This window comes from Pelmatolapia mariae, linkage group LG13 (assembly GCF_036321145.2).
Source record: "Pelmatolapia mariae isolate MD_Pm_ZW linkage group LG13, Pm_UMD_F_2, whole genome shotgun sequence".
Lineage (NCBI taxonomy): Eukaryota > Metazoa > Chordata > Actinopteri > Cichliformes > Cichlidae > Pelmatolapia > Pelmatolapia mariae.
Genome location: NC_086238.1, coordinates 8,748,451 through 8,762,862, shown reverse-complemented (window position 1 = coordinate 8,762,862; position 14,412 = coordinate 8,748,451). Strand labels below are relative to the sequence as shown.

The window sequence follows — 14,412 nt, the reverse complement described above, 5'->3', positions numbered from 1 at the left end:
GCATAGCTCTACACTGGAAGAATACTAGGTATTGCATAAGCATTCTGAGAAAGACAGACAATGACAGCTTATTACATTTTATGGAGCAACTTAGTATTAATCAATATATTGTAATACACTACTATAAGGTTAGAAGTGAAGCAGCTATTTTAAATCAAGCTTTAAATTTACACTGTTGCAAGTAAGACCCAGCGAGTGTGGTGCACAGCATAAATTTGCAATATGTTGTTGAAAAACTGACAAAAAAAGGCTGTAGGCTAGTCTTTAGCTAAACTTTAGGTTAGCTGAATTTAAATCCTTTCTGCAAAGCAAAGCATTATTATTTTATTTTCTGGAATCCCTTCTTTGCTCTGTTCTTCCTCTCTAATGCAATACATGCAAATTAAAATGCAGCTTGCAACAATGTCATAAATTGGTGATGTGATTTGAAGATAAGTAGACATGATGCCATCACACCCGAGACTTGGGAAAGAACATGTTCATAGCCAAATAAATAAATATATAAATTTGCTGTGGGTTAGAAGTGTCAAGGGTGGTGCGCTTTGCTTTCAAAAGGTCAGCATAGGGTCAAAGCCAAACTCTGAGCAGAAAACCACATAGCTACTCTCTTTATTTAATATAATGGCTCTGTTCTGTGTGGTGTCACTGACTTGCGTGCCTAAAACCCTGCCAGACAGAAAAGAAAAAGAAAAGGAAGAAGAATAAACTGTTGCATAAAACCAATCTCGCACCAAATTAACTAATTAACTGGTATCCACCCTGGAGCAGCAGCACCAGAAAAGGAAAGTCATTTCTGTTTTCTAATAATAATCATGGTAACATGCTAGTGTTACTCCATATTGGATGTGTATGTAGTAACTGTTTGCAGACAAGTTCACTACAATTATTTTTCCAACTTACTAAATATGTATGAGCTAACCCTTCCTCCCACGGGAGGAAAATCACGCATTTTGAGTGAGATTCAGTCGGGAGTTAATCATCTGTATAAACCACAGTGTGGCGCGATGAACAACACAACACACAAAAGGTGAAGGGACTCTCTGTTCTGTATGGTGTGATGCCTAAAGCCTCACCGTATGTATAGATCTATTTTCTTTTTTTAACCATTTAGTCTTATATTAAATGTTAGCTTAGCTAAACATCCTATCCATGCGAAGCTGCGCATTTATGGACGTCTATTAAACTGGTAAACTTTCAGGTATAATTCACACATACATACACTGACACCCACCCCCTTTTTTCACTCCACCCGAAAGACGAGTGTGGTTTCCTCACTGCGCCTCCTCGTCAGATTTATCACTTGGAGCTGAGGAGAACCAGACGCAACTTTTCCTTGTGAAGAAGTGCCGAAGGACAGAGAAGCAGTCGTCACATCAGCACGCACAGTTTAATCAATGAGCAGCAAAGCTGAGACCTTGCGTCTCCACCGGCTGGATTGTCCGTTAACAACCACCTTCAGCTTGCGCTCACACCTCACACAGAGCGGGTAATTAAACTTTATTTATTTATTCTTTTATCCCAAGCTTTAAAAAAAAACACGGAACATTTATCAATGTTTGCTGGTAAGTGCCTGAAATATTATTTCAATTTCACGCTGAATTTCATCTATATAGTTCTGCTTTTTTCGGGGGTCTCTTTTTTTTCCAATGACAGCAATAAGTAACGCTCCTATGAATTGATTTGTATGTTTCTTATTAGAAATAATTTTCATTCTACTTTTTTGTATCTTTCTCCCTGCTTTCTCTCACATTATATTGTGCGCTGTTTTGGGTCAGTCGGGTTAATTGCATTGCACTAGCTTATCACTACAAATCAGTTTTTATCCTGTTAAAATGTGCCCTTTTTCCTGCGATGGGTTGCCATATTTAGTGTTGCTTACCTCATGTGCAGGGGCTTTAAAGTGATGAATTTTGCAAGAAATAAAGGGCACTGTCATCAGGATAAGCCTTGTCTGTTATTTTGGTTTGCTGTAAAGTGACAAGGTCCTAATAAATTACATAAATCACCGACTAGATGTCTTCACCCACACATGTATTCATCAGAAGAAGAAAAAAATGTCACACGTGCCAACACGATTAAGCCTGAAGCATTGCGATCATGTAATTTGTTGTGATCATATCTTGTTGCCATGAATGTGACCCTGCATGATTAATGCTGAATTGAGAAATTTCTTTTCCAGGTGAAGATGTGCTTTTGTTTCCAAAGAAGACGCAGCATGCTGAAATATTTTATCTCCACACAAACATCTTAGCTCCGGAATGCATTATGTACCACAAAGTATGAACATTTAATACCTAATTTATTGGATCAAGTTGTTCTCAATTTAAAAACCAAACAAACAAACAAACCCAAAAAAGAATAATTGTCTGCTAAGATATGGGGGAGTCAAATATCAGCCTCGTGGTAGGAACTTCTAGAGAGATGCATGAAAATGTCAGAGAAGGCAAGCTGGATCATTATATGGACAACTATGACATGGACTATGGCATCCCTCCAGATGAGATCCCCGATACCACACAGGGCCAAGCCTTCTTTGTTGCCACCATTGTTATCGGTGTGGTCCTTGTCTGCATCATGCTTGTTTGTGGATTGGGAAACTTCATATTCATTGCCACACTGACAAGATACAAAAAACTGAGAAATCTAACCAACCTGCTCATTGCTAATTTGGCCATCTCCGACTTCATTGTGGCAGTGGTTTGTTGCCCATTCTTGGTGGACTACTACGTGGTTAAGCAGCTTTCCTGGGATCATGGATTGGTGCTCTGTGCCTCTGTGAACTATCTCCGTACTGTGTCACTCTACGTGTCGACAAACGCATTGCTTGCCATTGCAGTTGACAGGTGAGTTTCTCAATCTTTTCATTTGTCTGTGTGTCTGTGAGTGAGTCTGCGTGGGTGTGCAATTAGATTCAGTTCTTTTTATTTGAAAAAAAAAATTCATTTTTGTGTATAAAGTGTATAGAGATTATATAACTTGAAAAACTTTGAAAACTGTACACTGCTTTATTCAGCTGTAATGGGATGATATGAAAACTCTGTGCAGTTCTTTGTCTTTGTCTTTTGAACTTGAGGTCTTTACTTCACTTGAAAACAACACAGTATTTTTCTCTGAGTGATAGAGCCAAGAGGTTATGATGAGTGTTTGAATGCAGAGGTATCAACCCAAAAGAAAAATACAGATATGCTTAATAACAAAAAATGAGAGTCTTTATTAGGCTGTTTAAAGAAGTCTGCAAGCATAATCCAACAGGGAAAAAGCATAAATACAAAAACAAGGATCAGTAAGGTGCCTGAATCACACCAGTTGGTCCCTGTCTATTTGGAAGAGTAGCAGGTTTACTTTGAGCTCCTTGCAAATGACCAAGCATCTCACCCTATATCTAAGGTAGAGTCAGCCACCCTTCACAGGAAGCAGTTTTTTAGTTTTGCAACTGTGATCTTTTTCTTCCATTCACTAACCACAGCAAGTGACTATGGGTGATGGTGGAAATGTGGATCGACAGTTAATATACAGCTTTGCTTTCATGTTCTCTTCATTATGACAGACAGGTACAGCATCTACATTACTTCAGATGCTGCACCAATACATGTCTCATTCCCCTGCTCTCTCCTTTCTTCATTCATGAACAAGGCCTCACGATACTTGAACTTCACTTTGGGCAGCAACTCATTCCCAACATGGAGTGGGCATGCCACCTTTTTCTGCCAGAGAGCCATGTCCTCAGATTAGCTAGTTTAGTTTCACTTCTCAACCACCTCAATGCAAGCTGCAGGCCATCGTTTGATGAAGCCAACAGAATTACATCATTTGCAAAAGGCAGATACGAGATTCTGGGATTACCAAATCTGACCATGTGAATCAGGTAGTCAAAGGCAGAGGCTTGGGTAGTCTCATCCCCAGTTGCTGAAACAGGTTCTTGGGATATGTAATGTTATTGCTGTGGTGGGGAATAACCTGAGCTAGTGACTAAGATGTTACCACCAAGATATTGCCATGCTTGCCTCAATGAGCAGCTTGGGTTCTGGAGCTAGTCTCCTGCAGAGAATGAGCCAAGCCAATATACTTATATCCCACCCTGCTCAGTGCAGTATTCCTCAGAGTTGCTTTCCTGTGCCTTTGGACAGGGGAACAGATCCCAGCTCTTGTTTGTGCTTACAAATCAAATGGCAGTTCAGAGACCTTGGCCATCTTGGAGCTCATAGGTGGGAGATCTTTATCTCATCTGTTGCAGAGGCAGAACTTGGGCAGCATTCTGATGTAGGCTAGGGACACTGTCTCAATGTATCATGTTCTGCTCCTCCACTGCAAGGAATTGTGGCTGTTGCTCCCTGGTGGCAATTCCCAAACCAAATTATGGAAGGAACTGTCAAGTTGAAGTAATCATCCTATTAAGTTTGGTTCGCTTGTTTAGCCCTTAAGGCAAAAGGAACAAACATCTGGCATTTGCTGAAGAACTGTGGGAGGTGTTTGGAGAGGTCATGGTTTGGTCAGGCTTTTGGTTGGCTTCAAGATTATTCTCTCAAACCATCAGACAAGTCAAGGCTGGTGAGATCCCAGGGATGGATGAAATTCACCCAGTTTCCTTTAGGCTCTGTACACTTTGGGGGGGGTACCCTAGTTGCCTCTGCAACATCACGTAGAGGGTGGGTTTCCACTTCAGGGGAATCACATGCTTCAGACTTTCTGAGAAACACTTTGACCCCCTACAGGAGAGCAAAATCCAACTGCTGGATTTAAGAGGAACAATGTTGTTCCCTCCCTAGCCATTAAACAGTAGACCACCCATTTTTGAAGGAACACGGAAGTTTGCTTAGCCAGTCTATATGTGTTTTTTGGACCTGGAGAAGGCGTTCAGTGAGTATGTGTGTCATGTGCGTTGTGCTTTGAGGGTATCAGGCACATTGTTGCATGCTATTTGGTTCTTGACCAAACTGACAGTTTGGTTAACATTATCAGCATTAAGTCAGACCCTTTTCAATATGGTAACTGATTTATTCATATGAAAGTTGCTCATGTGAAAAAAATAAAACAACTATGCAGTCTTCTATATCAGTGTTTCCCAACCTTTTGGAGCTACGGCACATATTTCACATTAGAAAAATCACACGGCACACCACCCAAAAAAATGTCACAAAAAGCATATTGATAATTTTTCCCTGCGCACCAGGCATAGCAGAATTGGCTCAGTTTGCCCCCAGTATACCTTTTTAGCTCTCTTCTGACTACTACTCATGCTAGGGGGTTCATCTGGGTCGGAATTCTCTCCAGGACACAGGTCAGATTGACTACTTCTTCTTTTCAAATATTTATCCATTGCTATTGCTGCTCCTCTCACTCACAGCATGACTATTATTTAATTTCTTCTTCGTCTTCTTCTGTTTTACTGGCAGTTTGCAACCCATTTAATTAGAGCAGGTAGTTGTACTGCCCTCTAGTGGAAGAGAATGTAATTGTTCTGCCCCTTACTCAGGCTGGACACTAGAGTACTAAGCAGGTAGAACCAGATAATCTTCCACGCACACCTGATCATTTCTCATGGCACACCTATGTGCAGAGGTTGGGAAACACTGCTCTATATAGTACAGCACCTTTGTGCAAAAGTTAACCATGGCTCAGATTTATTTTCAAGTGTTAATACATTATCCATGAGGAAAAAAATATGTGTTCACACTATCACTAGTGCTTCAAAAAGCACATTAGTAACATTGGTTAATTCATTTTTGATTGTTCATTATCTGAAGAAGCTCAGTATAAACAGATCCGCTTAATATTCTGTTTAGCATGCAGCAGGTAGATATTCTGCTATGATGAATCTTTTTCATGTCCATCTCCATCTGTCCTAGTGATATTATCTATTCAGTTTTCTGGCACATCATTTGCATGCTATACTACAGCATACAAATGAAATGAGCAGGAAATACTTACATATCAAACATTCAACTTTTGGCCAACTCTCAACAGAAAGGTCATCCTACTAAAAAATGCATTTCAAAACATGAACATTTCTGACTAGTAGTCAAGTAGATCAGTCTCTCACTAGCAGTACTTTATCTTAAAGTAGATATTAATAGTATTTTCAGATAGCAATATATCTTCCTTGCATCATCAGCAGATGCGTAAGTGACTAACTGGTGAACATAATAAAATATTTGGCAATGAAGGCACAAGATATGTTACATAACAGCTGGAAAGATTTTAAGTAAAAAACAGGAGCCGTGCTTAAAGAAACTCAATATTCATCTTACTGGTATGATGAGAAACTTGTTTCTAAATAATTGATAATTCTCATCCCTATAACATCTGAAAAATGATGTATATTAACTTCAGAGATATTTGTAACTCTCCACGGTCCCAAAGGGGCCATCTTTAAGTTAAATATAAGGTATTTGGTAAATGTTAGGTAAAGACTGTGTTCAAATGTAAAAAAGAATAACATGAAACATGGCAAATGAGCATATCAGCAATATTATATTTGGTGAGTAAGTAGGAAAGGACAAAAAACCTCTCTGGAGGATGCAAAGTATAGACATTTCTGTCCCTTTCAGACTTATATGCTTGAGGGGCTTTTAAGTATACGCTATCAGGCCACAGGTGCAATCATTGTGAGTTCTTAATTAAACAGAAGCTGTTTAAAAGCCTTTTTATAGCAGAGAATGAATTTGACGTGTGGGAAAGCACAGGTGTAAGAAATAAAAAATAATGAGGAATGAATTTCATTTAGTTGCTTTTATTTCAGGGTTGCTTTGTGGTGACTGTAGCTCGTGACGTAGAGCAGGGCACCTACTAATCAGAAGGTTGTTGGTTTGATAACTGGCAGCTTAAGTCTGTATGCCAAAGTATCACTGAGCAACATACTGAACCCCAAGTTGCTCTCCGATGTGTTCGTCAGAGTATGAATGTGTGTGGCTATTAGATAGAAAGCATTTAGGTGTCCTGAATGGGTGAATGAGACACGTTGTATGAAGTGGTCAAACAGAAAAGTGCCGTATAGGGACCGTTCCATTTGTAGGGCAGAACACAACAGAACCATACTAAATTTCTCTTATTTTGTTGTATCAGAACAGCTGCAGTGAAAAGGTTTTTTTTTTCCATCTTCATGTTAAAAAGGCTCTTGGAAATAACACAAACAGACACAAACAAAATTTACCCATCCTTAAAACTATTGCAATATGATTACATACTTTAATTGGTGGTTGGCCTAAGGGAAGCTGGTGGCTCTGTTAAAGCCGTGGGGCCATATTGCCATCATGGTTTTTATCTACTTTTCCACTATGAGGGAAGGATCGCCGTTAATCAATACAAAGTTTCCCTGAAATCACCTTTAATGTATGATGCAACATTTCTGTGATGTAATAGTGGTCACCATAATGATGATGCTCTCGTTCACATCGGGCACAAGGGGTAACATAATTTTTGGGTCTTCATCATCTGTTTGATGTAAAACCAGGGCTATCATACATCAATATATTAGCATTTTTTATTTAAATGTGTAAATATTAAACTTTTAGCTGTGTCTAGAGGAATAATTATAATATAAATTATTTTTAAAAACATTTTACTGCCTCTGTCTTCCTTTACATATGGACATACATATTTCTTTTATCTATGTTTCCATACTAAAATGACTTCTGCCAATATAATTTTATATTTTCATATAATTTTAGATATAATTTTTTGTAACTATGGCACTTCCATAACACTCAGATTGCTAAATATGCTGTTTAATATTGCATAACAGTTGTCTTGTTTTTCTTCCAGGTATATGGCCATAGTCCATCCTCTGAGGCCTCGTATGAAGTACCAAACTGCCTACTGTCTGATAACAGGAGTCTGGATTGTTCCCATTCTGATATCAATTCCCTCTGCCTATTTTGCGTCTGAGACCATGTACCCTCATGGAGGCGCAACCTCAAACACTCACAAAGTCTTTTGTGCCCAAATATGGCCTGTGGACCAGCAAGTGTACTACCAGTCATATTTCCTGTTTGTCTTTGCTGTGGAATTTGTTGGCCCTGTGATTGCCATGGCAATGTGTTATGCCCGAATTTCCCGCGAGCTGTGGTTCAAAAATGTCCCAGGTTTTCAGACAGAGCAAATACGGAAGAGGCTGCGCTGTCGCCGTAAGACAGTGATGGTCCTGATCGGAATCTTGACCGCATACATCCTGTGCTGGGCACCGTATTATGGATTCACCATTCTGAGAGACTTCCACCCGACACTTATCTCCCGCCAGAAGAACTCACTGGTGGCTTTTTACATTATTGAGTGTATTGCCATGAGCAATAGCATGATAAATACCTTCTGTTTTGTTAGTGTCAAGAACAACACAGTTAAGTACCTGAAGAAGATTGTACTGTTGCGCTGGAAGTCAACTTATACCCCTAGTAAGACTGTCGAGGAGATGGATGTGAGAACTTCCTCCTTGCCAGTAACAGAGGAAATTGAATGCATTCACCTAAGGTGAAGAGAAAAATTGTCAAACTAAATATTACTGACATTTGGGTCTCTGTAGTAGACTGTTGAGATTTGGACATCAAATCTTGTGCTCAGATTATGGAAACTGTCCAAGCTTCACGAACCGCACGGAACCACTGAACTGACTACTGGGCCATTAGGCAGTTCCATATATATTCCAAATACCTACAGTATTTCTGCATTATGAGAATGTGATCGTTGTGCTGTTCATACTGTGGGTATTAACTGTGCATTGTAGAATATTGTCTCATCTGTATACACTATATTACACTGAAAACATGTGAATAATAGCTGCTGCTGCCCTAACTGGCCCATCCAAAATGCTTATCTTGGTATTACTTGTATAAGTTCTGAACAAAATCAAATAAGTGTTGACACCAATTTTAAAATACCAAATACCATTTTTACTGTGTATATATATGTGTGTGTGTGTGTGTGTGTGTGTGTGTGTGTGTGTGTGTGTGTGTGTGTGTGTGTGTGTGTGTGTGTGTATAAGTGCACATTTTATAAATTCCATGAAATTACAAATTCCATGCCATTTAAGTATATCTAAGTATTGAACATTGAGCAAAGTTCTTTTTAATAACTGAATAACCCAACAAGGACATATTTCCATGTCTGCTGAGTGTAAAGATACATTTTTTTTCATCATTTGAGCTACAACAATCAATATATTGCATGCTTATTTGTAGAACAGTACATGTTATATTTCCTGATGGTAATAAACTATAAGACACTGGAAACAAAGGCTATTTTTGTTTACCAAGCTGCATTTTTTTCTATGTGTCCCTCAGTTGCCTGTGCTATTAGTGAATTTATTCTTTATCACAGGGAAAGTTTTAAATATTAAAGAATGGAATACAGCTTGTTTTTATTTATAGACATAGAAGCAGTGAGGGGCTAAAAGACAATATCTTCCTTGGCAGCCTTCAAGCATCCAAGTAAATTTGTTTGATAGAGAATAAAGTTTAGTGAGATTTATTTTTGGTCATGTTGGTAACCACCACACTGACGCACAAGAGCTATAATGAATACTTAAAGTGCTATTCCTCCAACTGTGAGAGTGAGACAAAGTACAAACATTATACTCCCGTATATTTTCTGAGTTGGTATAAATAATGTATATGGGTACTTTTATCGGTCCTGTGGGTATGTAGAGATGTACAGTGAATGATACCAAGAAGAGCTGAAAAGTGTGAAATAGCCAGCACGGCTCCTTAAAAATTACATTTCCATGTAGCTAAATGTTATGTTATTATTTTCTCACATTTAGTTTGTGACATTTAACAACAATAAGTGATTAATGTGTATTTGCTATTTTTGGCCTTTCTTTTCTACTGACATTTCTCTTAAAGGAAACAATCTGACATTAGATGGGGTGGAACTCGTCACCCTGGTAACCCTACTGTCTGTACATAAAAGATGGATGTAGCCTCTGTGATTTAACTCACTGCTTTGTGAAGTCCTGTTTTGAAGGCTGAATTTGAGCATTTTTGCTGTTGGCATCTTGGATTTTTGTAGTAAATGTCACATAAGAATCTGATTGAGAAACCTGAGGATAATGTACACTCAAAGGGTAGTGACTTGTCAATCAAGATAACCATATCCTAAAGCATATCATGCTTTTTTTCTAAAAAGACTTTATTTAAAAAGCTATCAGACTTTACAAAATTAAAGTATTATGTTAAATAAGAGTTGAAACAAGTGACTATAACCAAAAACACAATTCCTAAAGTCCCATTAAGTGACCACTCAGCATATTTCAGCATGGTGTGCAGTGTCCCTAAAAAATTGAGAAAAACAAACAAGTGGAGGACAATAGAAGAGGTGGGCGATCTAAAAATGACTATCTACAGCAGAGGGAGAGCATCTAAAAGCCACAACCTTAAGAAAAAGAAAAAACAACAAAGACCAGACTAAGATCTGAGAGATGCATCTGACTCTTCAATTGATCCATATAATGCTCACCAGAAACAGTCAGTGGATGTTCTGTCATGGTTTGGAACTGTTTTTCACCCAGTGGTTGGGGATCTTGTCAAAACTGATGGAATTATGAACACAGAAAGTGCCATCAGCTACTGATCCACCATGCAATACCTTTTTTAAACCTTCTGAAAGGCAAATGCTTCATTTTAGTATAACAATAATATGACACATGGAGCCAATGCAGTAAAAGCATGCCTAGATAGACAAACACACAATAGTCTCCCCAGAGCTTTGACCTCAGCATTATTGGAGTAGTGTGTGATCATCTTGACAGAGAACAGAACAAAAGTCAGCATCCAAAGAAGTACTTCAGTGAGCTCAGAGAATTATTTCTGAAGACTTCTTAAAGAAATGATAAGAAAGCTTGCCTGAGCCAATTTAGGTTGTGTTGAAGAATAAAGTGGCCATTTTAAATGTTGACTTTCAAGCTTGTCTGAATTGTACAGATTCTGTTTTTGTCTTTTTTTAGGTGTCTTTGCACATTTCAATAAATTTTCCTTTTCCCCTATTTTCCTAGCAAAATATGAAGAACTTAGTAGTAACTCAAAACTGTTGCATAGTGCTGTATACAGATTCAGCCAGAAAAATCTTTTGCATACTGGTCATTACAAAGAACAGAAGTCTAAGGCATATCGACATTAGCTTCACCTTTCAGGCCTACGGGTGTTTTACATACAACCTAACCAAATAGTCGTGCTGCCTGGACCTATTATAATTATAGGACATATTTAATGTTTTCTGGCATTTCCATAATGGCATTTGTCCTACTTTATTACATACTGGGCACAGTACCTCTTGCACCTACAAGGATTTGTCAATATAAACCTGATTCCCAAGTTAATATTGACAAAGGTCGGTTGGCCACCTAACCTTGTATCCGTTGTCACCATCAGCAATGCATCTGGAAAAATGGCCGCTGATTAAAAGGCTTTTTAAATGTTGATAATGTCTGTGTCAAAATCACTGTGGTCACAAGAGCCACTCTATATGGGCAATTTCAGCTAAACATTACAAGGACAGTTAAGCATTAAAGGATTTGCTCTTCTAAATAGCAAGCTATCTTCATAGTGTTGACCTTTAGGGGACATTTAGTGTCCATTGTAGATTAAACTAGTGCATGTTAAATCTATTAAATATCATTCACTTTCATTTAAGCTCCTCTTTGGAAGAGACAGCAGTGTCAATTGCACAGTTATAAGAGATAAGTAAATGCTCTAAGTATAGTAGTCTAAAAAACAAACTGCATGAACCAAAACAAGCTAAGCTAAGAAGTATTAGCAACTTTAAATCAACTGGGCCAAAAATAAATAAAGTGTGATTAGCACTCTTGCCTTACAGCAATAAGGTCCTTAGAGGGAATCCACTACTGTCTGGGGCCATTCTAAGTGGAGCTTGCCTGAATAGGCTCCCTGAGTGAGTTCTTCCTGAGTACTCTGGCTTCTTTCCCAGGACCAAACTGAAATTAATGCGGACACATTTTCCTAAACAACTTTTTTTCCCCCCATTTTCCATTCGGTCTTTCAGTACCCACTCACTTCCTTTAATTGCCATATTTCCCAGTGTAAATCATTTAAGTGAAAATATCTAAGCAAAAAGAATTCAACAGCATGTCTTTAACCATTTACAGGGCACTCACTGAAATACTTGGAAATTCAAATTTAACATCTTAGAGTTTAATTGGATAATGATGTCACTTATAGGTGACTTTTCGATGATTGGCTGGGAGAAATCAATGTGGATAATCTCACAGAGACAGGGAGGGAGACCAGCTTGGGTGTCCACTGAAGGTACCCAAATACGGTTTCTCACCTGATAAACAGTTAAGCAGGGAATTGCTATTGTTTTCTTGAAAATCGTCTAATGAGGAAATCATTACTTTTTCTCTACCAAATGCATGCTAGTAAGATGGCTACTCATAACAAATTTAAATGAACCCATGGCAGTGGGCACAACAATGCCATCTATACTAATGCACGGAGACATTTTAACAGTATCGAAATCATTAGCCTGTAAAGCAGGAGCGGAAGGTAAGAAGAGGTTCTATCTCTGGAACACATTTAATTTGAATTGCATATGCTGACCTTTTTATTAACCACATTCCACAGCATGTGTCACACTTAGTCTACACTGAGCTTAGTCATGCTCATTTTCATCATTTGGCCATTAGTTTCCTATTTACATCATGTGAAGATTGCTCACTTGCGCTGAATTTCTTACTGGCTCTTGGTTGATGCTTGGAAATGTTTACTTTGCCATTATCAGGGTCCTTGCTTATTGTCTCCATCAGTCTCTGTGCTCGCTTCCCTGTGGGCAAAGTCTCACTTAGTGAAAATGTGTTATTTTTTTCCCCCCTCAGTACCTCACTTTCCTGGAGAACCTGCTATTAGGCTTTACAAATAAACATTTTCAAAGAAATTATTTCATCCTCCGACTGACAGCTCAGCTTCTCATTGTTTGGCTTCCAATGTGGTACAGTGTTTACACGCCATTTGCCCATGGCATTGCTTTTCCATCTTTCCAAAGCTTTATATGTGTTTTCTATTCAAAAAAAGTAATAATACAGTAGTTACATTAGTCTGATATCTAAAATTGTCACCTGATGTGGCAATTTTCTACATGAGATTGTCCCACTATGAAGCACTATTGATATAAAACTAATACAAATATGTACAGAAAAGAGAATATAAGAATGTTTGGACTTTTTTTTTTTTAAAAAAAGAAGAAACCCACTGGTTTTGCAAAATCCTTTTAATTGAAAACTAACCACTTATGTCACAAATTCACACAAATAAAAATTGGTTTGTTTAAAATGTGGGGGTGTGCTAGTGCTGACCTTTTTTGATGAAAGGTTGTGGATGTTGGAGCCTCATCTCCTCTTTTCTCTCTCTTTTTTTCATGTAAAGATTTGAAGTTATTGATGACGTACTTGTTGGGCTCAGCAAGCATCATTGGGGTTGGATGGAAAACCATGATGATAACAGAAATACATTGAAATAAATCTCCACCTTTATTTTTTCATTATACAAGTATTTTCACCTTTACGGGACGAGCATGAGCACAGCTGTTGTTCAGACATCATGTAGCATTCAGGTGTTGCTTGGTTTTTATCCCTGGGATTCATCTGGAATGAACTGCAGAGTTGTCTTTTTATTGTTTTTTTCTTTTTTCTTCTTTCCATCTATTATAACAGCAGGGTCCTCAAAATTTTTCAGACCATGAAATGGTGTTGTCCTCTGATAGAGCCCCAGTGTTTTAATAAGATAACATTCATCCTTTTAAAATGAATGTTATGAAATGAATAAATGTTTTTACCTTATTAGCCTAACAGAGGACTTCACTCTTGGACTCACTTGTGACTTTTAGAGTTCTTTTAAAGTAGATTGGGAGTCAGAGCCTTCTTCTCTATTGTGAACCTAGCTCCCAGTTTGGATTCAGAAGACAGACATCTTCTCTAGGCGTAACCTTTTGATCACGTGACCCTGAACCATCCCTCAGTTATGCTGCAATAGGCTTAGGCAGCTGGGGGACTTCCCATAATGCATTCAGTATTTCTTATTAAACTCTCTGTGTGTTTATACATCACCACTGTATTGAATCATTAGTTATCATCCAAATCTGGCTCTTTCTCCCATAGTTTGTCTTTTATCCCGCCACCCTCTGCTCTCTTCTCTGTCTCCTTACCCTCAGCTTATTGTGGTAGATAGCTTCCTGGTTTCTTCCTGTTAAAAGGGAGTTTCTCCTTCCCACTGTCACCAGGTCCTTGCTCATCATAGGGGGTTGTGTGATTGTTGGGGTTTATTTCTAATATTGTTGGCTCTTTACTTTGCAATATAAAGCACCTAGAGGCAATTTGTTCTTGTGAATTGTTGTGAACTGGTGCTATATATCATGAATTGAATTGAATTAGTGGAGGAGTTCAAGTATCTCAGGGTCTTGTTCGCGAGTGAT

General features: G+C 38.4%; 1 protein-coding gene across 1 annotated transcript; it reads left to right on the top strand.

The window, feature by feature from the left end:
- Positions 1-1,316: 1,316 nt before the first annotated feature.
- On the top strand, positions 1,317-9,110 carry prokr1b (prokineticin receptor 1b). Its single transcript, XM_063491773.1, has 3 exons — positions 1,317-1,486; positions 2,180-2,843; positions 7,762-9,110. The coding sequence occupies exons 2-3, from the start codon at positions 2,377-2,379 to the stop codon at positions 8,465-8,467; spliced, it is 1,173 nt and encodes a 390-aa protein (XP_063347843.1). The 5' UTR covers positions 1,317-1,486; positions 2,180-2,376; the 3' UTR covers positions 8,468-9,110.
- The last annotated feature ends 5,302 nt before the right edge of the window (positions 9,111-14,412 follow it).

What these genes read in the sequence shown, in the direction of transcription:
- prokr1b (XM_063491773.1), top strand. Translation starts at nt 2,377, where the DNA reads ATGGGGGAGTCAAATATCAGCCTCGTGGTAGGAACTTCTAGAGAGATG. An exon ending in CTTGCCATTGCAGTTGACAG is followed by an intron (nt 2,844 to 7,761) that starts GTGAGTTTCTCA and finishes TTTTTCTTCCAG; the next exon opens with GTATATGGCCATAGTCCATC.